Below are 24,910 nucleotides of genomic sequence, written 5' to 3'. Positions count from 1 at the left end.
TGCAGAACTCAAATTCTAGTAAAAAGACCAGACTTAATGGTTTGATTGAGACTGGAGGGACCCCAGAAGACATGGCCCCCGGACTCTCTGTTAGCCCAAAACTAAAAGCATTCCCGGGGCCAACTCTTCAGACAAAGATTAGACTGGACTATGGGACAAAAATGATACTTGTGAAGAGTGTGCTTCTTAGCTCAAGTAGATACATGAGTCTAAATGGGCAGCTTTTGTCCAGAGGCAAGATGAGAAGGCAGAGAAGGCCAGGAGCTGGTTGAATGGACCCGGGAAATCTGGGGTGGAAAGGAGGAGTGTGCTTTCACAGTATAGGGAGAGCAACTAGGGTCACAAAACAATGTACGTATACATTTTTGTCTGAGAGACTAACTTGAATTGTAAACTTTCACTTAAAGTACAATTTTAAAAAAAACAACAACCCAGTTTGTGTAGACTGGTTACAACCATGCCGGCCAAGAGAAGCCCTGTCAGGTGTCCTGTGTCCACGATGCTCTCCTGCCTATAGGCTCATTAGATCTTTTTTCTTGACCATTTTCTCCGTATTCTTTCACCTGTCAGTCATCCTCTCCTAAATTCCAGCCCAATCCCTTCTCTAAAAAAGAACGTGAAAATGATGTGTTGCTCCCTGCCCCTGAATCTGCTAGGGGACTCTCATGGCGGCCCTGGGAGGAGGGGCCTCTGCTCCGTCCTGTGTCCTGGAATCTGCCAGGGGACCTTCATGGCAGCCGTGGGAGGAATGGCTTGCCTCTGCCCCATCCTGTGCCCCTGAATCTGCCAGGGGACTCTCATGGCGGGCCTGGGAGGAACGGCATGCCTCTGCCCCATCCTGTGCCCCTGAATCTGCCAGGGGACTCTCATGGCAGCCCTGGGAGGAGCGGTGTGCCTCTGCCCAGTCCTGTGCCCCTGAATCTGCCGGGGGACCTTCATGGTAGCTCTGGTAGGAGGAGAGGTGTGCCTCTGCTGTGTCCTTGAGGAAGCACAGCGGTCCTTCAGAGTTCAGTGTCAGCTGGACCCTCTACTCCCTGCTTGAACTTAAACCGGATTCTTGGATCACCTTGTTCTTGTGGTGATAAGAAAACTAACCTTGTCATCCAGCCCCTTCCTCATCTCAGCTCTGCCTTCCTACGTATTGTTGACTGAACTGTTCTGCTAATTTAGTACATTCTAGTTCTACTAACATAATATACAATCACAGTATACAGACTGTTCCTAAGTATACGTAACTATATAATCAGCCCTTTAAAACCCTCTAACTAAACACATTTTATATACTTATAACCTTCCCTAAGGAGCCCTGGTGGTGCAATGGTTAAACTCTGAGCTGCTAACCAAAAGGTTGGTGGTTTGAAATCACTAGCTGCTCCGTGGGAGAAAGATGTGGCAGTCTGCTTCCTTAAAGAGTACAGCCATGGAAACCCTATGGGGCAGTTCTTCTCTGTCCTATAGGATCACTATGAGTTTGAATTGACTTGACAGCAATGGTTTTTGTGTGTGTGTGTGTGTGTGCGTGTTTGGGGGGTTGGGTTTGGTCTCCTACTGTATTACCCTTCCAGTCAGTATTACCCAACACCCTCTGTGCACTCTGGCTGGTACTTGCCAGAAAGACACTCTTCCCACCAGACGTTGAGGACTTGTCTTATTCTTCTCTCCCTTGCACCTCACTCAGTGCCGGACACAGAGTTGGTGTCTAGTAAACACGACTGAGTAAACCATTTGCTCAAAAGCATGAGGTGACAGTTTTGAGTTCTCTGAGGAAAAAGGCGTGATCAAACATATTTTTTCCCCACTCCTTTACATTCATGACCTCTAATGGGAGCCCAGGATCCTGATTTTCTGTCTTGGCTCTGTGTTTGATCCAGGTGAAGGGCCCGTTTGTCCCCTGGCAGGTCGTGCGGGACATTCTGCATGCTACCCTTGAAGAGTCTTTGGATAAAACATCCCATTCAGTTGGACGAAGAGCTCGCTACTTAGTGAAAAATCCACAAGCCTATCTGAACTATAAGTAAGCCATCTTTGAAATTTCATAACTCTAGGACAAGGTTGTTCTAATGCTTGCAGTTCGTTCTTTACTCTTCTTTCATCCCACTTGCTTAAGACTCTTGTGTAAAATCCAGATCAAGCACACTGAGTTGTCCAGTAGTTTTTTCGATTAGTGGAGTTCGTTGGTAAGATTGTCCTTGACCTTTTGAGGGCTGGGTGTGATTCTAGGTACTCTGATGTGCATGATGGGATTTGGACTTTAGAATAGCCTTATGAAGTAGCTGCTGTTACCCATTTTCACAGATGAAGAAATGGAGGCCAGCCAGGCTAGGAGACTTGCTGAATATCACACAGCTATATGTAGGGAAGGCAGATTTTCACAACTGATTTTCCCACTCCAGAGCAGCTCTTGATATCTCTGTATTGGTGGCTCATCACATAGCTCGGCCCAGGAAGAAGCTAAGCAGGGCCTGAGTCATTGGACAGAACGCGCTCAGCATGTTCACAGCAGAGCTGAGCGTGCCCTTAGTGCCTCCTGACCATGTTTGCATGTGCGGTGATGGCAGATGCCCAGGAGTCGCAAAGCACCCCCTTGTGGCTAGTCTGTTGCCAGCAAGGTTCTCCACACAGGGCCGTAAAGCCATTTTCAGGCTATCATACTCCTCCTGCACCTACCACTACAAGGTGTGTGCTTGACTAGGGGGACCAGAGAACTCCAGCATGCGCATGGAGGCACCCACGCAGCGCAGCCAGGGGAAGACGGGGGGGGGCAAGGCGGAGTCCGTGATGGTGACAGGACGAACACCGCCACCAGCTGGTTGTTCCTGCCACGGGTCAGTAGGAGAGCTTGGTGCCAAGTTGATTCTGGACCTTGGGGCACCTGCAGTCGGCTAGATTTGAGAGCGAGATTAGGGCTAGCCCTGGATTGTGGAGGAGACTCAGCTCTAGCCAGGATTTCTTAGCCTCCGCACCGTTGACATTTGGAGCTGGATCATTGCTTGCTGTGGGGGCTATCCTGTGGATTGTAGGATGTTTAGCAGCATCCCTGGCCTCTACCTACTAGATAATAGTAGCAGCCTCCCTCCCACGTGATTACCAGAAGTGTCTACAGGTGTCCCCTAGGGGACAAAATCGCCCTCACTGAGAAGCACTGACTTAGATTAGACATACCAAGAGGCCTGCATAGGATCTGAGACTGTTTTAGCCGAAAGGGCTCTGATCACTTGGTCCACACACCTCTGTTTTCTGGGGACAGGACATTGTCACTCAGAGGCTGTTTCCTCACCTGTGAAGCAGGGCCGTAATACTAATAATAACCACACCTGTCCTGCCTACTGCTGACCCTTGGTATCTGTGGGACTTCGGGTGCCCTTGACTTCTCCGAGCTTTAAAATGGGATGGCAGTCCCTACCTCACAAGCTCTTTATGAAGGTTGAAGTGCCTGGCTCATAGGAGCCCAGCAAACACTAGCTGCCTTCTCTTTCGTTTCATTTTGAACAACTCAGGCTCTCCTTACATTTTGGAGATCTGGAGATGTACCGAATGGACAACTGGTGCCTTGGAGGAAGTTAGAGCTCTTAGTAATAATAAACACCAGCGTCTGTGGAATCTAAATTTAAAGTTGAGCGTATGGTTTCACACAGGTTGTCTCATTTGGTCCTGCCCAGATCCCTGTGAGAGGCAGGTGGGAGGCACTGCTCTCAGTTTGCACGTGGAGGGACGGAAGCGCAGAGAAGCCGAGGGGTAAAATGAGAACACTAGCAGGCTGGGCTTGAGTCAGAATTGGCAGATCCCAAATCCTTCGTTTTTAAGAGCTGTAATTACCTAACAGATGTATAAGTAAACCATACTTCATGTTTAGCTAAGACCAGAAATGTTCCAACAGGCATCTTCTGATGGCTCCGCATATTGACATCCTTACAATCGCCAGACCTCGTTTTTATCTTATCTTTCTGCAGGGTTTGCCTTGCCGAGGTGTACCAGGATAAAGCACTTGTTGGGGAGTTTATGAATCGGAAGTGTAACTATGACGACCCGAAGGTAGGCCCCATGTGGTTGAAGGTAGGCTGTGGAGATGGGCTCAGCCTGCTCTGAAGGCAGCCTTTCCAGGTGCCAGGCCGGCCCCCTGGGCCCACGGTGACTCTGCCAGCCTCACAGACATGACGTTTTCCCTGCTTACGTGGGAAATCTGTGTGTCCGATATTTGGCTTTGGACCACGTTTGATCTGGCTCCCAGCATCAGTGATTAGGGATGATTAGAATCGATATGCCACTGTGAAGTTCTGCTGTGCCTTGGGCCCGTTTGTTAAGAAAATGGGCAGCTCTTCAGAAACAACAAGCAGCTAGGCTTTCCTGGAAAGCTTGCAGATCGGGTAGGAGTTTTCTTCTTGAGAGGACCTTTATCCAAGTGCACTCTCAAAACCCCGTCCAGGTAGGGCTGGAATGAACTTGCAGGGACTCATGGACTGAGGGTCACAGGGGCTTAGAAGGTAGCTGATGAAGAAGGAAGTTATCTTTCCAGACCCAAACTTCTCTGCTCTTGGCTCAGAGTCTGCTGGACACCTGCTGCGTGCATGTCAACCCTGGCCCTTCAGGGAGCCCTCGGGGAAGCAGGTCAGGCCAGAGAAGCAGGTGGGCACTGCAGAACAGTGAATAAGTCCTCTGAGAGAACACAGCACAGGCCAGCTAGGTCGGGAGGGAGCATCAGGAATGAGTTGGATGCAGGTAACAGAAAACCCAGCCTAACAGGGCTTAAGGCTTCATTGTTCCCATGTGCCAAGCAGTCCGGAGGTAGGCAGTCCCAGGCTGGTGCAGCAGAACAGCAGTGCCCCCAAGGACCCAGGTTGATTCTGTCATTTTACTCTCCATCCTCAGTGGACGGCTCGCCCTCCTCGTGCCAGTCACCGCATGGTTGCAAGTTGACTACTGTCGCTCAGGTCCTCACAACAGAATCCCAGGGCAGGAAGACATGAGAGAGGGGCCGCATTGGCCCCATGTGGCCCTTGTCTCAGGGAGGGGCAGTCTCCCAGAAGTGCTCTGGCCGACCTGGGTCCTGTGGCTGGGAAACAGTAGCTAGCACAGGGGAACAAGGTTGCCATGATGGGCCTGGACCTAGCCTGACTCACCCCTGAGGCTGGGTGTGTTTCCTCTCCAAACCAAATCAGGGTTGGCTCCACGAGTGAGAAAGAATGGAGGGGTGGGGAGCATGAGGGAGGCAGCCAGCAGTGTCTGTCAGAAGCTGTGAAAGGAGCTGACACTGAACTGAAACCCAAAAGTTGAGGGAGCAGCCAAGGCAGAGGCACTGGAGGGCCAGGGAGCCTGGTGTCCCCGGCCCCAGGGCATGCCAGCCTGATGCAGCACAGAGTCAGGAGGGCGGCAGAGCCTCAGCGGCCAAGGATGGAGTGGGCATTTGTCCTGCAGCACAAACTAGGGGGCTGACTTGGTCACTTTGCATTGGAAAGCTTGTTCTGGCCACACCAAGAGGATGGACTGGAGGTGGCGAGGCCAGTGAGGAGGCTGTGTTGTGCTCTGGGTGAAGAGTGAGGAAGGCCTGGGCTGTGACAGCCACAGTGCGGGGTGGAGGAGGAGAGCACCGTGGGAGCCACCGGGTGGAAGACAGGCAGGGGAGCTGAGTGAGTGGGAATGAGAGGGAGACACTGACTGGGAGGAGGCAGGTGGTGGAAGGCATCCTGGGGACTGTGCTCAGATTTGGGGCTTAGGAGAGAGACCTGGGGTGCTGCTCTGAGACCCATCAGCGTGTTAGTTGGCATCAAGTGCCCCAGTTCCTGAGCGTGGGGTGAGCGTCTGTCGCCTCCTCTGACAGTGTGCCTGGTCAGGTCTGCTCTGTGGGCATCGGGCAGCCTCGGGGAGATAGGAAAGGCGGAGAGGCGGCACTGCCAGTGCTTCTCATGCACAGCTGCTGCACGAGTTTGTCACAGATGTTCCTTGCTGCATCTTAGCAAACCCTCCCTTGGCGGAGAGAAAGGGCTTCACATTTCATTCTCTCGCGTCCAAAGGTCTGTGCCAACGAGTTTAAAGAATTTGTGGAGAAGCTTAAAGAGAAGTTCAGCTCATCCCTAAAGAATCCTAACCTTGAAATCCCAGACACACTGCAGGAGCTGTTTGCCAGGTGAGGTTCTTCTGGGACAGTTCTGTGTGATCCGCAGTGGGAGAGAGTAGAAATTCAGGTGGCCAGAGTTCCCTCCCCTTGTCTGGCAGTCCCGTGAGGCCCATGGAACCTGCCTGGTTGCTGTGGACCTGACAGCTAACGTCACGTCTCGAGCATGTCTGGAGCATCTGAGCTCTAGCCTTCCGCGGGTGACTTGAAAACAGGCAGAACCACCATTCCTAGCACCCAACCAGGCACTTCCATACATTTTTTCACCGAGCCCCCCGCTGCTGACTTAATTCAGGCTTCCATAGGTGGTTGGTGTGCTTTCTCCTAGTGCTTTTTTTACATGTGCGGAAACTCCAAGACGTGCCAGGCCTAAAGAGAGATTTGCAGAACATTTTCAGAGCTGGTACCTTTAGCTATTTTTTGGATTTTGGCTTTGTTTTTGCAGTAAACTATTCCCCAGAATTCCCAAATGGTATGGTTTATATTCAGTCTTCAAGGTGTTTCAAATAGCTTGTTTACCTATCTATAATTTATAGCCACACTTATTTCCAGTGAGGCTATGGAACAGCTTTTAGTCATAAAACCAGACAGTTAAAATAAAGATTTTTTTAAAGGAAAGAACACGAATCATTTAGAGAGAAGAAAAAAGTTGCAGTTTAACAATAAATTTGATCTTGAGCATTCTGGCAGGCGAGGCAAAAAAGAAAATGGTTCCATATTTTTCCTTGTGTGACTAAAAATAGTTCATAGTTTTTTCTGAAAAGTTTCTTTTTCTTAGCACTAAATTTTAAGACGATTTTAGTACTACAAAGATAAAAATTCATCTTTGACTTTGGTTTTTTAGAAACTAAGGAAAAGTCTTACAAATGACCATTTGGGGAAAAGAAAGTAAATTCTGTGGTTTATTCCTCTATTTATTTCCTTGGTGTAAACACAGTAAAACAATATTTACATGAAGCTCAGAAAATAGATGGGGAAATAGTCTATGATTCCAACAGCCTGATAACAGCTGTTCTCTTTTCGTGTATTTTCGTCTAGACTTCTTTCTTGTGCTTGGTTTTTAATCATAATGAACCCACAATTTTATACCCTGCTCCCTTAACAGTTAACAGTCGGCTCCCTGCCAGTTAACATGTTGCGTGTAACTGTTAATAAATGAGCATTTCTCACATCAGCCCTCATTTTTATAAAATACTTATCTGGTGGGCAGAACATGGTATTTTCTCATTTTAATTTGCATATACAATATTCAATTTTTAGTGAGCTTAACATTTTTTTCCAGTATTTTAGCCAATAAATGGCCATCTTGAGCCAGCATCAGCCCGGGTAGGTTCTGCTTTGTTCCACTGACATGTTCTTCTCCTATTTCTTACACAGATACCGAGTTTTGGCAATTGGAGATGAGAAAGATCAAATCAGTAAAGAAGATGAACTTAATAGGCAAGTACTGATATGCAGAGTATCTTCCTCACCTACTTGTCTGAGTTACCTACATGGCAGTGGGCCAAATCTAGCCTGTCACCTGTCTTTGTAAATAAACTTCGTCGAAACATTTACTGTCTGGCCCTTTACAGAAAAAGTTTGCCAGCCCGTAGCCTGGTCTAGCCTTAAGACGGGCTGGGGGAAGGGTTTGAACTCTCATCCCATGAGCTATCCAAGCAAAACTCTAGATAAAAAGCTCAACCTTTTTTTTTTTTTCCATCTTGGAAAATCAGTGTTAGTTTAGTTTGATTTTAGCTCTCATATTTCAGTGAGAAGCCTGTTCTCATTGGAGAAAAACATGTTTAAAACTGGAGGGAAAAAAATAGAAGCATAGGCCCCACTTGTTAGTTGTCATGTAAACGTGTTCCCAGGTTATGTTGCCTTTTACCCACTGGATTGACTTGTTAGTTGTCATATAAACGTGTTCCCAGGTTATGTCTCCTTTTACCCACTAGATTGAAACTGTTTACCTGCAGAAATTGACCAGTTTCTAAGATCTAAAAAGCATCATTTATTTTGTTCCCCTTTTTTGGATAGTTTTGATTTTCATGTCATTTTTGTGAGACTGATACCTTTTTTTTTTTTTTAATGAGAATTGATTCCCCTGAGATGTGGCTTGTGGCCCTTGGCCTCATGTTGCCCTGCCGCCCTCTGTCTCTTTCAGCGTGGATGACATCCATGTTCTGGTGCTCCACAACCTCATCCAGAGCACACTGGCCCTGTCGGACAGTCAGATGAAGTCCTGCCAGTCATTTCAGGTGGGTACTGGGTACCCAGTATCTGTCCCCGCAGCACTAATGGTGCTTGGGACCCCGCAGAGGCCAGTACCGGGTGAGGTTTTGGCTCACGAACTTCTCAGCTGCGGGGTCTCAAGGGGCCTGATCCCCCTGAGACTCAGGCCCTCTCTTCTTTCATCTTTAAAGTGTGGGGATGGGATCCAGTGGCCTTCAGAACCCCTCCAGTGCTGAGGTTTTGAGTCTACTGTTTCAGACAGAAAATTAGGGAGAAGAGGAAATGAGGTGTGACAGAAGAACTGAGAGGAACTGAGCTGTGTAGCATATCTTTCACATTATAAACGTGGAGAGATTTTGATTCTGAGTGATCACTGAGCGGGAAAGCTACCGTTCTGTGGGCAGTGAGTCTTACACATCTCCCGAGGACTTAGTAGATCTCTAATGCTCTGCATTATGATGGCTAAATGAAGAGAAAAGAGAGAAAGCAAGTCTCATGTAACCCCATAGTGACCTGGGAAAGTTGGTGGTATTGTTACTCTTTTACAAACAGGAAACTTGAAGTTCAGAGGAGTTGAAAAGATACAGCAGATCACACAATTTGTCAAACTGAGGTCTGTTTGGCTCTGAATCCCAGAGATGCTGAGAGGGTCCCATTTCCCGAGCTGGTGCTGCCCAGGAGAGTGTTCTCCCTTGTTTTTAAGATCACAGATGTGTATTCTAGGTAGAACCTATGCACTTTTATATTTCATCTCAAACCCTAAAAACCAGCTCCTCTGGCTTACCTTACCAGATCAGCCCCATTTAGAACATGAGGGGAAAAAAAATGAAGAAAACACCAGGATGATATTTTCTAACCCCACTGGTGGATTTAGACTGGTGGTGTCCCAAATTTTTGGGCACCTGAGGGTCAGCTGGAGAGCTTTTTAGCACTTGACCCTAAGCCCCAGCCCCAGCAAGTCTGTCAGGGGACCCTAACTCATGTGTGCCATCCATCCCCAGGATACTGAGGCAGCTGGTCCACAGACTACCCTTTGGGAAACACTGGTGTGGCCCTAGCTTGGTCATTGCTAATGATTTGGCATTTTCGAGAAAAGTAAGAAGGCCCGTGAGGCTAGATGGAGTGTGGAGAGCAAGAGTGGAGGCAGAGTGGTGGGCAAGGTCCAGCTCACCGGGTCTTTGTCGACCATAGTCTGGACTGCTCCAAGCGCAGAGGGAAGCCACTGGGCTTTCTGAAGTCGGGAAATAATGTGTGGTCTGATTTACTTGTAAAAGGAGTACTTTGGCTGCTGTGGAGAATGGAGGGGCCAAGTGACAAGTGTAGAAGCAGGGAGAGCAGTGAACTGGAGGCTACTGATGTGGTCGAGGTGTGACATGATGTGGCGTGGACTAGGTGGTGGCAGTGTGGGCACATGGGGTGGATGCGGGGGTGAATCTTCTGGAAGTGGAGCCAACCAGACATGCTGATGGGCTGGCTGACAGGCTGAGGGGAAGAGGGTTCTGCATTGGCACCCATCATCTTTGCATCCAGAGAGATAGTGTTGAGAGTGAACAGCCTTCCTTTCTCTCAAGTTGTGTGACCTTCTCTGAGGTCTCTGAAGGTGTGACATGATGGTAGGAGCGATGGCCTGAGAGTCAGGAATGCTGGATACCTGCCCCCCCCCCCGAGTGTCACCTGCCTCCTTGTAAATGATCACCTGTAGCTTCTGTTTGTCCACATGTCCGAGCTCACCCACAACCCTGCTGTGTTGCAGACTTTCCGCATATACCGGGAGTATAAGGACCAGATTCTCGTCAAGGCCTTCGTGGAATGCCAGAAAAGGAGCCTGGTCAACCGGCGCCGGGTCAATCACATGCTGGGCCCAAAGAAAAACCGGGCTCTGCCCTTCGTGCCCATGTCCTACCAGTTGTCCCAGACTTACTACAGGTGAGGCCGCTCAGAGCTGTGCAGCCTCTGCAGAGCAGCACGCATGTGGGCAATAACAGGAACCACTCCTGCATCAGAGAAGGTGGGGACCTGCGCTCCTGCAGCTGTGTGCAGGCGTGGCCTCTGTGAGAACACGTTTTTTCAGCAACACCCTTCCCTCTCACTCACATGGAAATAAGACTGGCAATATTTTATGTTAGGGGCATTTACCATTTGCAGGTCATTTCTTTCCCTTTCTCCTGTCACATTAGGTGACATCAGTTTTTAGTTCAGTAGAAGTGCATCCTCCTTGTTGGGGATCAATCCATGATCCCGTAGCTCAGCTGCACGGCAGTCTCCAATCCTGTAGGCTCACACGCTTCATTTTAAGCCATCATGTGTTTTCCAGGTGGTTTGCAGTACATTAGTGTCCGAGTGGTGGGGCAAGGTGCTGAGGCACGTTCCTGGAACCACCTTCCTGGGCTCCCCCGAAAGGAGCGCTTCTCAGCCCAGCTTTACGCTGCAGCAGGGGCTGTTCTTCACGCTTGCACATTTAGCACCTTGCCCCACTGGCCTAGACCACACACAGAGGCACTCTGTTAAGTATTCCCAAGGACTCCTCCCTTGCCCTAACCAGCTTTCCCTTCTCCATGATGGTCTCCTGGTCCTCTCTCAGATCTGTGGAGGCTGCATTCAGAAACTTTAAGTCAGCAAAATGAGGATTTCATTTGTATGTTTCTTTTGTCCCATCTCTTTTGCCTGTGACTTCAGACACGTCCTCCTTTTCCTAAATCCTCATCCCTAAGGCCCTCAGTTTCCTTTGCCTTCCCGGAAAGCAACCTGGTACAGTCAGAGCCCTGAACTTGAAAGCAGGCGTGGGTCCAGGTCCAGTAAGCCCACTTGACCTTGAGCAACTTCCCTGTATGCACATCCTCATTTAAACTTGGAGCGTAGTCAGCAGAGCCAGTATCTCTCTGACCTCTAGGTCCCTCCTGTCCCTGTAGTTCCACGTTCAGGAAAATTATCCTCTTGGGCAGAGGCGGGCTCACTCCTTACAGCTGCCTCATACAGGCAATGAGATCTCCATATGGGCTCAGGGCTTGGTTTGTTTAAAGATGGTTATGACAAAAGTACATTTATTTTGCCCAGTTCAGCATGGGGTGGGCCTAGGGATGCAAGATGAAAAGACATGGCCCTTGCTTAAGGTGCTGCCATGAGTGGGGCAGAAAGACTCAGAGGGTAGGTGGCAGTGCAGCCCCTTCATTTGGGATGGGCGAGGGAGAAGTGGTGTGTCTAGTTTTCACCATAATGATTTGGAGTGCTTGTAGCCCAGGCAGACAAAGACTTCCAGCTCTCTCTGCTCAGACAGGCCCTTCCCTGCTTGTTGTCTGTGCAGGATTTTTACCTGGCGATTTCCGAGCACCATCTGTACAGAGTCATTCCAGTTCTTCAGCAGAATCCTGGCTGCCGGCAAGTCGGACCAGCCTGATCATTTTACCTTCAAAGACCAGGATAATAACGACTCCACAAATGACCTGGTGGTGTTTTCTTTAGACGGTCCTGGGGGACACTGTGTGGCCGCCCTGACCCTTTTCTCTCTGGGCCTCGTTTCCGTGGATGTCAGGATACCAGAGCAGATCGTGGTGGTGGACAGTTCGATGGTAGAGAACGACGTCATTAAAAGGTGAGAGCCCAGGGTCAGCGGCAGCTCCGACGCTGGGCGCCATGCACGCTGCCCAGGGCCACGAGCCCAGGGTCAGCGGCAGCTCCGACGCTGGGCGCCATGCACGCTGCCCAGGGCCACGAGCCCAGGGTCAGCGGCAGCTCCGACGCTGGGCGCCATGCACGCTGCCCAGGGCCACGAGCCCAGGGTCAGCGGCAGCTCCGACGCTGGGCGCCATGCACGCTGCCCAGGGCCACGAGCCCAGGGTCAGCGGCAGCTCCGACGCTGGGCGCCATGCACGCTGCCCAGGGCCACGAGCCCAGGGTCAGCGGCAGCTCCGACGCTGGGCGCCATGCACGCTGCCCAGGGCCACGAGCCCAGGGTCAGCGGCAGCTCCGACGCTGGGCGCCATGCACGCTGCCCAGGGCCACGAGCCCAGGGTCAGCGGCAGCTCCAACGCTGGGCGCCATGCACACTGCCCAGGGCCACGGTTTCGGGTTGAGTGTGCTCACAGAGCCTTGGGCATTGTCGTTTTCTCTCAGCACTGTGGCACTGGTCTCTGTTCTTCCAACGAGCACTTGCCGTGCTTTTCTGCTTTGTGTCTGGCCCTGTGCTAGGCATTGCCGTGCATAGGCAAGCGAGGTGTAGGCGGTGCCTTCAGGGATCCCACGGGCAGGGCTCACAGACCTGTACACTAGAAATTACGGTGGGCAGTTGGCTTGGTGGTGCTATGGGAAGCAAGGAGGATGTGGCCTGGGCCTGCCGAAGAGAAGGACATGGTACAGTGTGGCAGGGAGGGGTAAGAAGAGAAGATGGCTTGAGGGCATAATAGCTGAACTAGGACTTAATGGAAACTTACGCATTTTTTTGGACAGAGGCATAGGGTGGGTTTTCCAGGCAAAAGGAACAGCTCTTGCAAAGACACAGATGTGATGGGGTCAGCGAGGTGTGTGTGGGAAGGTGGAGTGGAAAGATGAAACTGCAGCGGCCGCCCGTGCCAGACCTTCTAGGAGCCAAAAGCACAGCCAGACCCCAGTGGTGTCTGTAGCTAGCGCCAGCCACTGGCAAGGCCGAATTAGAGAGGCCCCTCTCGGAGGGAGCTGGTGTCCCCACAAGAGGCAGCAAGAGCACAGATGGCAGCTGTGTTCCATCAGCTGGGTCTCACTTTTCTTCTCCTAGCCTGGGAAAGGAGGGGAGCTTGGAAGACGACGAGGATGAAGAGGAAGACTTGGACGAAGGCTCAGGGGGCAAGCGCCGGAGCATCGAGGTGAAAGCCCCCCAGGCCTCCCACACCAACTACCTGCTGATGAGGGGCTACTATGCCCCCGGCATTGTCAGCACCCGCAACCTCAACCCCAATGACAACATCGTTGTGAACTCCTGCCAGGTGAAGTTCCGGCTCCGCCGCACCCCCGGGCCCACCCACCTCGGGCCCACTGGTGAGTGCTTCCCCTGCTCGGGCTTGGGGACAGGGGGCCGACTGGCTGGTCACAAAGGCACTTATGCCCGTCCTGTGACCCACCCCATGAGCTCACCTCTAGGCTCTCAGGCCAATGATGAGGTCGCAGCAACGGTGCTAAGACACAAAATAAACCAGGGAAAACACCTCCCCACCTTGGCAGCCAGTGTGGGGCATGCACGCCCTCTGAGCCCCCTTCGCTGGTGACCACCTACTCGGGGCCACAGGGCTGCGCTCACTCCCCGCCCTTTAGGGCTCATCACATCATCATTTTCTCCCCCTTGAATCAAAGTAATACGTGTAGGTGCTAACAAGTCAAGTCGAGAGGGGCTTGTGTGAAAGCCCTCCCAGCCCCCCTCCCCTGGCCCCTTCCCAGGGGTGACCTGTTCACTGCTTCTCTTTTGGTTCTTCTGGTGGTTACCTCCATAACTCTAAATTATACATGCTTATGAAAGCGTTAAGCATTGGCTTTTGACCCGTTGCATGAAAGATGAGTATTTGCCTCACATTTCTTATCTCCCTCCTCCTTCACTTCTCATTTTTTTACTTTAAAAAAAAAAAGAATTCTTCTATTGACTATCTTTGAGACATTAAATAACTTATTTGTTTCCCAAGCCCTTACTTTCAGGCAGTCTCTCCTCCTACTACATAAAGCGAGTCTATTCGAGCCCCTTCCCTTCCCTGTGCCTTCCTTCCTCCCGCTGCCCTTCGCCTTCCCAGCTCTGTCTGACTCACCTTTACTTTTACATTGTTGAGGTTGATAGCGTTTGCTGTCAGTTCTGTAACTATGGTGAAGTGTTTGTGCTTTGTCTGGAGTTGGGACAGGGCAGGTCCAACTGATCAATTGTTGTCTTAGCTGAGGCGTCTTTTATAGGAAGCAGCTGAACTCGCCCTGGCTATCTTAAGCAAAAGTCGGGGTTTACTGGTAGGGTCCGGCTGTCTCACAGAATCTAAGGAGACGTGAACACGTGAGCACAGAAGGTGGAAACCAGACAGCCAGAGTGAAGGACCACTGTTTCAGAGCTCTGGTTTCCAGTACTTGGGCCCAGCACCCAGCCTCTTGAGCAAGAGAATCATTTTGACCCAGGATAAATCCAGTCCAGTCAGCTGCATTCAAGGTCCTGGGGTCACATATCAGAAATCTGACTCCCAAGGACCCAACCGTGTCCACCCAAGTGACCCCCGTGGCTGTTTGGGGAGCAGTGAATGGGCACTGGAGCATGTCCTGCTTGTGCCTTGGTCTCGGGAGTGGGCTTCTGTCAGAGATGATTCTGACCTTTCTCCTCATCTTTGCAGCCACTTCTTTGGAGGAGCTGGCAGTGGGAACCTCCTGCCTCCCTGACACTTTAACCAGAGTGATAAACACCAAGGGGAACAGCTTGGAAGAGTTTGTCCACCAGGTGGCGCTGTCTGGGTACAAACCAGGAGACGTGGTTGCGGCCTTGGAGATCCAGAGGGCCATTGCAGCTGCAGGTTATTTTGGGGTTGACAGGGTGGCCCTGAGCAGACAGTTTTCCGCCTTTGAGAAGACAGATGGTGAGCGCACAAGGACGTTCACCGACTATGTCCAGGTGAGTGAGCGTTAAGTAGCCCGATGTGCTAAAGCAGAGTTTCTGACTTGCCAGCCAGATGTGCACTGCAGATGGACCTGGTTTAGGCCATAGGGTATATTTTTTCAGAACATTGAATCGGTTGTCAATATTTGAAAACCAGGAGATACCACCTAAAATCCAACTTCTCCTGAAAGAAGATCCGGCCATACTGAGCCTCTTCCTGAGGCACAATTGGCTGGAGCGGAGTAGCAGCATCCCCTCCTCCAAATGGGTATGTACTCCTCAGCTCCCCAGTGCCCCACCTGCTCCCTGAGATCCTATACCTGGCCCGTCCGACTCACCAGCTTTGCCTGCCCAGTCTCATTTGAGTCAATGACCCTTCAACCCAAAGAGTATAACAACAGATGGGCCTTTTAAGTCAAGTCCCTTGGGACCTGGCAAACTGCACCAGGAAAATTGTCTCTTTATGAGGGAGAGTGTTCTCTCGTCAGTTAATAATAAACTATTTTCCTTGGCCTAATACTCATCTTTTTTACCTGATAGAGGAAATCGTTACCAGTGATAAGCCAGTTAGCACCCCCGTATCGTGCGCTGACACTACAAAAGCTTAAGACTAAGTTGGTGAGGCAGCCGCACTGACCTTGTGGACTGGTCGCGTTCTTACCCCTTGCTGGCTGTCTGCTCAGCTACTGGGGCTTAGGGTTTAGGGAAGTTTGGTGGCTCGCAGATTTCTGGATTCTCTGTTGGTTGTAGAACACTCTAGACCAGCGATACCAAGGTTTAGGAGATCAGTGTGTACAACTGAGCTAGAACTTGCCCACCAATATTTTTCTCAGAAACTTCAGAGATAATCATGGTCGAACCAAAACATAGAAACAACTCAAGTGGCTACTGACTTCGGGCTGTTGATGTAAGTAAAGGCCCATGAACTCCACAGGCTGCTGAGCAGCCATTCAAAGCCTCAAATATGAAGACTGTAGAAACAAAGGAACGTCTTCGTGCAGTAATACTAAGTGATCACAGAACTGCATTTACCCTAAAGCGGCAACTGGTGAAATCAACATGCACCTGTGGGAGTGATAGGAAGGCGTCCCTGAGCATTATGGGTAGTTGGTAGGCAGTAGGATGCAGGGTCCCTTGTTGGTGATGTTGAGACGTTCGCCATGCAGCGATCACGTGGGAGGAGGAGCGGGCTCGGGCACTGCAGACCCCAAAGGCAGCTGGGAGACCTGCAGGAAGACGGGATTCCTCCAAGAAGCCCTCACTTCTTATTTTCCAAGATTCGGAATGGAAGCTGGTGTTTGTCATTATCAGATGAGTGCGGGAGATAAGAGAGGGGTAATAACTACCATCCTCATAGTGTTTTATTGTTCATAGTACTCTGGGTACAGACATAACCCTCAAAGGTGAGCTCAAGGAGAGACAGTGGTGTTCCCAAGATCACATTGGCGGAGCCCAGGTGCTAGCCGTCATCCATCAGTGGGCTCTGGAGCCCACTGATCGTGGCAGAAAGATGGCAGTGAGCTCTGCCTGCCTCCCAGAGTTGGTGCCTCTTCTAGATAGGAATGAGGACGTTAAAAGCAGGCCTGGCATAAACCTGAAAGGAGTTGTCATCGACATGGGAATGATAATGCTTTGAGAACAATCTTGATAGAGCTTGGGGTGTTGAGTTCTGTGGGAGGATGTTGGCCATGCGGAAGGAGACTGTTGTAAATTCCCATCAGCTTTGAGACCGTGCCTGTGTTTCGAAGAAGTTCACGTGTCTGGCTTGTGTTGGAAGTCAGCACACTGAGGCCTAGAGAGAGAAAGAGACTCCGCGGGTCACCTGGTAGACCCAGGACCAGACGCCACGTCTCATGCTTCAAACACTGTGTGTGTCCTAGTTGAACTGGGCTTGCCGCTTGCTCAGGGCATTTATATCTATCAGACAGGGAAGGCTGCCCCAGTCGTCCCCCATCGAGCAAACCCAGACAGTCCTAGTATGTGTCTCCCAATTTTCCTAGGACCTCCTGGAGCAGCACCAGGTCCTGGAAGTTGGTGGCAACACTGTTCGCCTGGTGACCATGGCTTCTGCTGAGCCCTGGCTCCTGCACTCAGTGCGTCCAAAAGGCAAAGAGGAGGATGCTGAATCTCAAAGAGAAGACCCCCAGGCCAGGCCCCCAGAAGGGCCTTTCAGCGAGGGCAGCCCCTTTGAGAGGCAGGCCTCACTTCCTCAGGGCCACTGGAGCACCAAAAGGCGTGCCAGCTGGGCCAGCACCGACTCGACCAGTCCAAGCAGCTCCGAGAGCGTCCAGCCACCGCCTGCAAAGAGGCCTGCGCTCCAGGGCTTGCGCTCCACCCCCAGCGTTGGGCCCAGAGCAGAGGCAGGGCCGGAAACCCGGGCTCCTGCTCTGCCTGCAGCTCCTGAAGACACAGAGGCCAGGGAGCCTCCCCCGGGAACATCAGAGGCTGGGCAGGAGGACCAAGAGGATGTCACAGAACCCAGCTCACCAGGTCAAGAGCAGCTGAGCTGTCAGGCCCAGCTTCCGGGAGGCTGTGAAGACCCCCGAGGTACCGAACCTTGCCCCCCACCCCACCCTTTCTCTGTCCTCAGACCTGATTGGCCCACACCTTCCTCCCAGATTGGGAACCCACCACTGGGCACAAAACGGGCCTCTGACTTTAGCTTTTCATAGACTAAGCCTTGAGGGGGGAAGAATATGTTGCCTCCGAATGCCTCCACTAGAGGGCAGACGGCTTCAGAAGCTCATAAACAGATCTTGGAGTGACAAGTAGCTAGAGGCGCTCTGGCAGTGCCCGCCAGCACTGTCTCCTGCGAGGAGGCAGTAGTGGAGATGTGAGGGCTGGCGTTTCACGGAGATGGGCAGACATGTACTTCCTGAAACTTGCCTTCTATCTCTGCTGCTGGGTACATACTTTAATCTCTAATCAACAGTAGCCTTTTCCTGTGGTTTCTAAAGGGGCTTCTGTCTTTTGAGGGGTGTTTTTGCCTAAGGGTTTGACAAACACAGCATTTGTGGCCAGGGCTTCTAGATGGTAACCGAGGGCCTCACTTGCTTCCCCCGCTGGGGGTTCCTCAGGCGTGGGGACAAGCACAGACACCTGCACACCGCGATTAGTTCTGGTTTCATTCAGAGTGTGCTTCCTCCTTGGAAGCATCGTGAGGAAAGAGACTGTTGTCCTCGTTCTCACTGCTTTACCTCTAGAGCACAGCAGTGAAGGAGGAGGAGATGGGCACCCCTGTGTTTGAGTTCCTCACAGCCTTTTCCTCTTCCATCAGGTTTGACCGAGAGTTTTGCAGCCAGCAGCCTCTCGCAAGCAGCACAGGGAAGGTGAGCGTGGACTCTGTCTCAGGCAGCCTGGGGGCCGTCAGAGCACTGGGACGTTTGTCCTCAGAGCTGCAGACAGGGACCCTGGTTTTAATTTAATGTCTTGCACAGGGACACAGTATTGGACACTTTGTCCAGCACAGCAGTTCTCAGCAGGGGACTTAGAAATGGGTGGGGCTCTTTTGGGCTGTCACACTCACTGGGTTAGGGGCGGGGATTCGGGCGGGCAAGAGGTGCTCCTTGCGTGTAATGGATGAGGGCCAGAAGTGCTAGACATTTGCAGTGCCTTAGACAGTGTTGAGCAGCCAGCTGGTCCACCAGCATGCCCGTAGCGCCTGCTGAGAACACGGGCGAGCACTGTCCCGTGCTGCTCTCACTGGGCCTCCTCACGCCCACAGTTACTTCATCTCTGTTACAGGCAAGAAAAGGGCCCAGAGAAGTACACAGCCCTTGCCCCAGGTCACAGCCAGTGTGTGACCGGATAAACCCAGAGCTTCCAACTCTCAGCCCAGAGCAGCTTCCCCTTCAGGGATTTCTGCCTTTGCCCCCAGGGACCCCTGTGCCCCCCTCAGGCCCTCAGAATTAAAAGGTTACACCGGGATGAGTACACTCCGATCTGGAGGGGCCGCAGTCCTCAGAGCCAGAAGTGCCACCTTCAGGGCCCCCAACACTCAGGCTTCACAGCAGTCTTAAGGAGAGGGGACACCCCCTCCACATGTAGACACAGTACCCCAGCTCCCCAGGCCCAGGCATGGCGGTCAGAGCCAAGCAGCCAGCCAGTCGAGGCCTTCTCCCAGGCTTGGGCCCTGTTGGGAGGATCGGCCAGTGGTTTTGGTTTTGGTTTAGCAGCAGAAACCACCACACAGAAGTGGAGCTTCTGGCCACAGACCTCTGAGCTCGGCCGGAGGTGGAGGCAGCCACTGGCTCTAGGTCCAGGTGAAGCTGGTGAATCCAGAATTCAGAATTCTTTTTCCCTCTCCTGCCAGTGTGGGGAGAAGCAGCAGTCGTACTGGGTGACTGGGGGACCCGGGGCCCGAAGACGGGTCACTGGTTTCTGTGGCCGTGGTCACAGTGGGTCTAAGCAGGCCCACGTCCCGGCTGCCCTCAGTCAGGGTTGAGGCCCTGGGGGTGGGACCACTCTGTCCAGGTGGGAGGGAGGGAAGAGGTGCACAAGCAGAGAGGAGAAGGTGGACGGCTCTCGGTGCAGTGACCTTGGCCTGGGCTGTAGGCCTCTCTGAGTCTCCAGGTCCACAGCCCGGGGCTGCATGTGATGGAGCTTACCTGCCTCCCCTGCTGAACACTGACACTGTCTCCTGCCCCCTGCAGCGACTGTGAGAGCATCTGCTTCATTGGCCGCCCGTGGCGTATTGTGGACGGCCACCTGAACGTGCCGGTGTGCAAGGGCATGATGGAGGCCCTGCTCTACCACATCATGACCAAGCCCGGCATCCCCGAGAGCTGCCTGCTGCAGCACTACCAGGGCGTCCTGCAGCCTGTTGCCGTGCTTGAGCTCCTCCAGGTGCGGCCCCAGGCACACGGGCTTCAGCCGGCACTCTGTTTCCTCCTCCCTCCTCCTGCCGCATCTCCCTCTTCCTGGGCCCTAAGCTGCCTCTCGAGGGATGGGGTTGTGGGCACGTTGGGCGAGATCTCAGGTGCAGCAGCAGACGAGTGGTTGGAGCCTGGGCCTCCTGGCAGATAGTCAGGCCCCCAGGGCCGCTGCTTGAGGGCTCCCCACCGCCTCCCCTACAACTCCCTTCTGGCCTCTGCAGGGAGGTTGGCCCACCATGCAGCGCGGCAGCTTTGCCTGCAGACCAGTCCCACGCCCGTGTTCCATCCTCCTGCATCAGCCTCTCTGGCCTTTAGTACTGAGGGCCCCAGCCCTGCTTCTCAAGACTCCTCCCTCGCCCTCCAGCCTCCCCCATCGCCCTGGGTCTCCTCCCTCAGGCCACCCCGCTCAGCGTCTTTGACCAGCTCCCTGCTGCTGCCCAGCCTGAGGTGCTGCTGTTCCAGGGGTCTTGTCTGACCCCTTTCTCTCCACCACAGGTCACAGACCCACAAGCTCCTGGGGCCCAGCAGGTGAACGAGTGGCACAGCCCTCGTAGGCCGGGGGGAGGTGGTGAGGGTGCCCACCCTCCTGAGACAATGCGTGCCCGCTGGACCGATTGATGCCCTGTGCTCATTTGGCCCCCAGGTGGCCAGCTGCTCCCTCTCCTCAGGAGACGCTGGGGTGGGAGCGCGGTGTGAAATTCCCTGAGTTTCAGAGCACATTCAGGCCAAACAAAGCCCCGTCTGGAAGCTGGTTTGCGACCCCTGCTCTCTCCCTCCTCCTTCAGAACTCCTATTTCTTGTGGTGGCTCCCGCCACTGTACAAATGCCGGTCATCCCTGTTCCCTAATCTCTGCTCTCTAATTGCTACTCCAGGCCACGTGGGAGGAGGGAGGGTGGGCCAGTCCCTGGTCACTTGCAAGGTAGTGAGAGGGCACCTGCCCCTCTAGGGGGCTCACTCCAGCCCTCAGGAGGTCCTGCTCAAAGGTGAGTCTAACTCGCTGCTGTGGCAACCTGCTTTGGGAAGCAACTTCCTGGTACTGGGATGTGTTGCGTAAATGCTTGAAGAATAAACAACAAGCCAGGCTAAAGCATCTCCACCTTTTTTCCTGCGTCTCAGGGTCTGGAATCCCTTGGCTGCATTAGAAAGCGCCTGCTGAAGAAGCCCTCGGCTGTCTCGCTCTTCTCGAAGCCCGCGGTAGAGGAGGCAGAGGCGCCCCCCAGCCAGAGCGAGAGCCCCACAGCGTTCTACGAGCCCACGCTGGACTGCACCCTCCGCCTGGGCCGAGTCTTCCCCCATGAGGTCAACTGGAACAAGTGGGTCCACTTCTAAGCCACGTGCGGCCATCCCCTCCCCTCCCCTCCCCTCCCAGCTGCCACCTGCCACAGCACTTCCCAGCTGTGATCTTCTCCTGGGTGGAGCACCTGAGGCTCAGGCAGCCAACCTTCAGGACATGGTCTGGGGCTGAGCCTGGGGCCAGAGCCACCAAACTGACAGTGGTCCCCATCCTGGAACTCTGGGGAGGCGGGCCCCCGCCTGCCTGCTCTCTGGAGCTCTCTCTGGGCTGCCCTTGGGACCTACGTCATCCCCCAGGACTTGGTGCTTCTTGTCCCAGCCGGGCTGGAGCGTGGTGGGACAGCTGCGAGGCGACTTTGATCCCTGCCCCACTCCCTTCCCACCTCTCGCCTCCTTGGTGCCCTGGCCGTCATTGCAGGCACGTTCTCTGCTCTCAGTGGAGCTGCAGGCATTCTCCCTAGCCTGGATGAAGGGCGCTTCAGGGGCTCTCGAGGCTTATCCCCCTGGGGCTTATCCCCCCGGGCTCCCAGGGTGTGGCTGCGTTTGAAAACAGCTGCCTCCACAGGTGGCAACCAAGCCTCCTAGGGTGAGGCACGGGAGCCCTGGGCCCCTGGGGTTTGCCCCATCTGCGCACGCCTCATACCAGCTCTGGCCACCATGGCAGGCCACTCCCGGGCTCCCCTGAAAACCATCACGCCCCCACGAGGACGGACATGTTGCTGAGCCGGGAGCTGTGCGCCCGCCGCCAGGTTGCCACAGCAGCGAGTTAGACTCACCTTTGAGCAGGACCTCCTGAGGGCTGGAGTGAGCCCCCTAGAGGGGCAGGTGCCCTCTCACTACCTTGCAAGTGACCAGGGACTGGCCCACCCTCCCTCCTCCCAACACCCTTCTCGGCACGTAGTCTAGAAATGAGGATGCCCTGTCAACTTAGGTTTTGTTTGTTTCGTTTAGTTCTTTCAACCTCCTTCCTGATTTAAAAAAAAAAAAAAGTCCCTGGCATGTATTTATTTTATTTTCTTTTTTAATTAAAACGAAGCAAAACGCATTCAGTTTTGTGTGTTTCCTAAGGAATCCTCAGTCCCCTGGGGCCTTCCCTGCTCTCAGCTGCGGAACAGCCTGGGACAGTCTTCCAGTAAACTGTGGGAGGAGGGAAGGGCTGTTGCTGAGCATGCCCGTTGGGGCCAGTGCAGCCCATCTGTCTGGGTGGCACCAGCCCTCAGGGTCGTGGGGGCAGGGGCACCTTCGAAAGCCCTGCCACGTTCTCAGCTGCTCCCACCATTCCTGTCTGTTCACCAAGAAGCTCATGTACGTGCGTGCGTGCGTGTGTGAGAGAGAGGAAGGGGGGGTGTATGCTGGGGGAGGGGAAGGTGTATGCATGTTGAGGGGTGGGCAGCGATGGTGTGTGTGAGAGAAAGAAGCTAGCTCCAAGCACAGTGCCGGCCCACCGTCACCTCTCAGCAGGGCCAGCCCTAGTGGCGAGGTCGCAGAATTTGGCCCACTGATGTTCTCATTAGCCCACAGCATTTTAAATATTTTAGTTGCCAACATTTAAAAAATTTGGAGGTTTCATGTTTTTGAAAAATCCTCATTTCTGTTTTCTCTTGAAAAATGGAAAGATCTGGCTATGCTGGGCTGACCTTCCTGCATGCAACAGTCAGAGGTGCTGAGTGGAGGCAGCGGGTGGACGTGGCTTCCCCAGACACACGGCCCCACCCCCAGGCTCTGGGTTTCACACCCGGCACCTTCTGGGGCACCTTTGACCCTGTGATGCCTGATCTGGTCCAACTTCCAACCCTGTTTCCATCCTCTCTCCACTAGGGGCCATGATCCCGGACACTCCAGGCCAGACTTCTGGGTGAGGAGGGGCAAAGACAGGGCATAGGATTGGGGACGGGGATCTTGTGAACCCCAGCGCAGCCAAGACCTTGAACAAGTCTTAGCACCTTTTTTTGGTTTTTGTTTGTTTGTTTTCACCCAAGTGAAAAAAGTGTTCTATGGTGTTTTGTGAGGAGATCAAGTACAACAGGTATGATCTGCTTTATAAACAGAATACACATGCCAGTTATTTGGGAATGCGTTGTGTAGTGGAAGGGAGATAGATTTGGGAATCCAGCTATGACTTAAAATACTGACTAGTCTTGACGTTAACATCTCCGAGCCTTAGTTTTCTCATCTGAAAAATGAGGCTAGAACGTCTCCCTCCTGGGAGGACCAGACGAGCTGAAGAACAGGTGCTGTCCGTGGTGTGACTCAGCACAGTGCATGTCCTTCCTTGGGCCTCCCAGAGGAGGTGTGACATGGGGCCAGGGTGCAGCTGTCACCCCACACTGCAGAGTCAGTCCTTCTCCCCTCCTTCCCTGCACTCATCCTCACACCATCCATCTGCCCCCTCCACCCACCATCCACTCATCTGCCGCCTGTCCTTCCATCCACCCAATGTAACACTTTGCCCTTCCAAGCTCTGTACAGAAATCTTAAGAAACCACAGAAGCTGTGAGCTCAGATGCCTTCAGGGGCCTCAGGTTAAAGACTAGGAGGTGGTAGGGACTGTGGCAAACTAAAGTGTGAAGGAAATCAAATTTAAAAGAAAAACATATATATATTTCAGTATTGACTACCAAATAAACCACCACCACCTTTCAGTTTGTTGTACCGTGGTGGCTTGCTTGTTGCTGTGAGGGCGGAACCTATGCTGCTGGTATTTCCCATACCAGCAGGGTCACCCATGGTGGACAGGTTTCAGCAGAGCTTCCAGACTAAGACTAGGAAGAAAGGCCTGGCAATATGCTTCCAGAAATTGTTGTTAGGTGCTGTCGAGTTGGTTCCGACTCATAGTGACCCTATGTACAATAGAGTAAAACTCCACCCGGTCCTGCGCCATCCTCACAATCATGTTTGAGCCCATTGTTGGCAGCCACTGTGTCAATCCATCTCATCAAGGGTCTTCCTCTTTTTCGCTGACCCTCTATTTATATCTGCGATGAATAAGTCATTGGTCTTGCACAGTTCTCTCATGCAATCTCAGGTGTCGTTTTTGTCACCAAGGCCATATTTTCCAACTACCAATCCTTCATTTCCAACTTACACATTCCAATCACCAGTAATTATCAATGCATCTTGATGTTTAATCAATTTCAGACCACAGACGTTGGTAAAAATCTTCAATTTCCTCATCTTCGGCCTTAGTGGTCGGTGCGTGAATTTGACCAGTAGTTGTGTTAACTGGTCTTCCTTGTAACCGTATGGATATTACTATCACGGACAGCGTTGTACTTCGGACCTGATCTTGAGATGTTCTTTCTGATGATGGACGTGACACCATTCCTCTTCAATTTGTCATTCCCAACCTAGTGGACCATATGATTGTCCAATTCACAATGGCCAACACCAGTGCATTTCAGCTCACTACTGCCTAACATACTGATTTTTACACATTCCATGTCTTTTTTGACTTCCAATTTTCCCAGATTCAGACTTCGTACATTCCACATTCCGATTATTAATGGATGTTTGCAGCTGTTTCTTCTCATTTTGAGTCATGCCACTTCCAAAAATTAGCATGTGAAAACCCTACGGATCACAACAGAATAGTGTCTGATATAGTGCTCGAAGATGAATCCCCTATGTTGGAAGGCACTCAACATACACAGCAGTCACAACAATGGACTCAAGCATACCACTGACCGTGAAGATGAGATAGGACCAAGCAGCCTAATAAAACCCGTGACGGGGCAAAAATTGGTCTGCTCATTTGCAGCCCCAGGGTAGTACCAGCTTGTTTCAGACCATGCCCCACCTGTCACTTGCCACCCAGGGGGTAAACATGTGCTGTTCAC

The 24,910-nt window shown here is 52.4% G+C and overlaps 1 protein-coding gene across 2 annotated transcripts in view; it reads left to right on the top strand.

Moving 5' to 3' along the window:
* Window positions 1–18,357, top strand: part of GTF3C1 (general transcription factor IIIC subunit 1) — an 85,043-nt gene extending 66,686 nt beyond the window's left edge. Inside the window, exons 25-35 of one of the 2 annotated variants that reach the window (XM_023741006.1) lie at window positions 1,872–2,014; window positions 3,951–4,032; window positions 6,009–6,121; window positions 7,487–7,549; window positions 8,256–8,349; window positions 10,077–10,249; window positions 11,625–11,912; window positions 13,071–13,330; window positions 14,647–14,921; window positions 16,907–17,453; window positions 18,184–18,357. In XM_023741006.1, the coding sequence (XP_023596774.1) occupies window positions 1,872–2,014; window positions 3,951–4,032; window positions 6,009–6,121; window positions 7,487–7,549; window positions 8,256–8,349; window positions 10,077–10,249; window positions 11,625–11,912; window positions 13,071–13,330; window positions 14,647–14,921; window positions 16,907–17,453; window positions 18,184–18,239 (2,094 nt within the window). In that variant the 3' untranslated portion in view covers window positions 18,240–18,357. Of the gene's footprint in view, window positions 1–1,871; window positions 2,015–3,950; window positions 4,033–6,008; window positions 6,122–7,486; window positions 7,550–8,255; window positions 8,350–10,076; window positions 10,250–11,624; window positions 11,913–13,070; window positions 13,331–14,646; window positions 14,922–16,906; window positions 17,454–18,183 lie in introns of those variants that run through there. The other variant, XM_023741007.1, reaches the window with a different exon arrangement.
* Window positions 18,358–24,910: the final 6,553 nt, after the last annotated feature.

Source organism: Trichechus manatus, unplaced genomic scaffold, assembly GCF_000243295.1.
Source record: "Trichechus manatus latirostris isolate Lorelei unplaced genomic scaffold, TriManLat1.0 scaffold00170, whole genome shotgun sequence".
Taxonomy (NCBI): Eukaryota; Metazoa; Chordata; class Mammalia; order Sirenia; family Trichechidae; genus Trichechus; species Trichechus manatus.
Note: the sequence above shows the minus strand (reverse complement) of the source record. Positions and strands in the feature narration are given on the sequence as shown.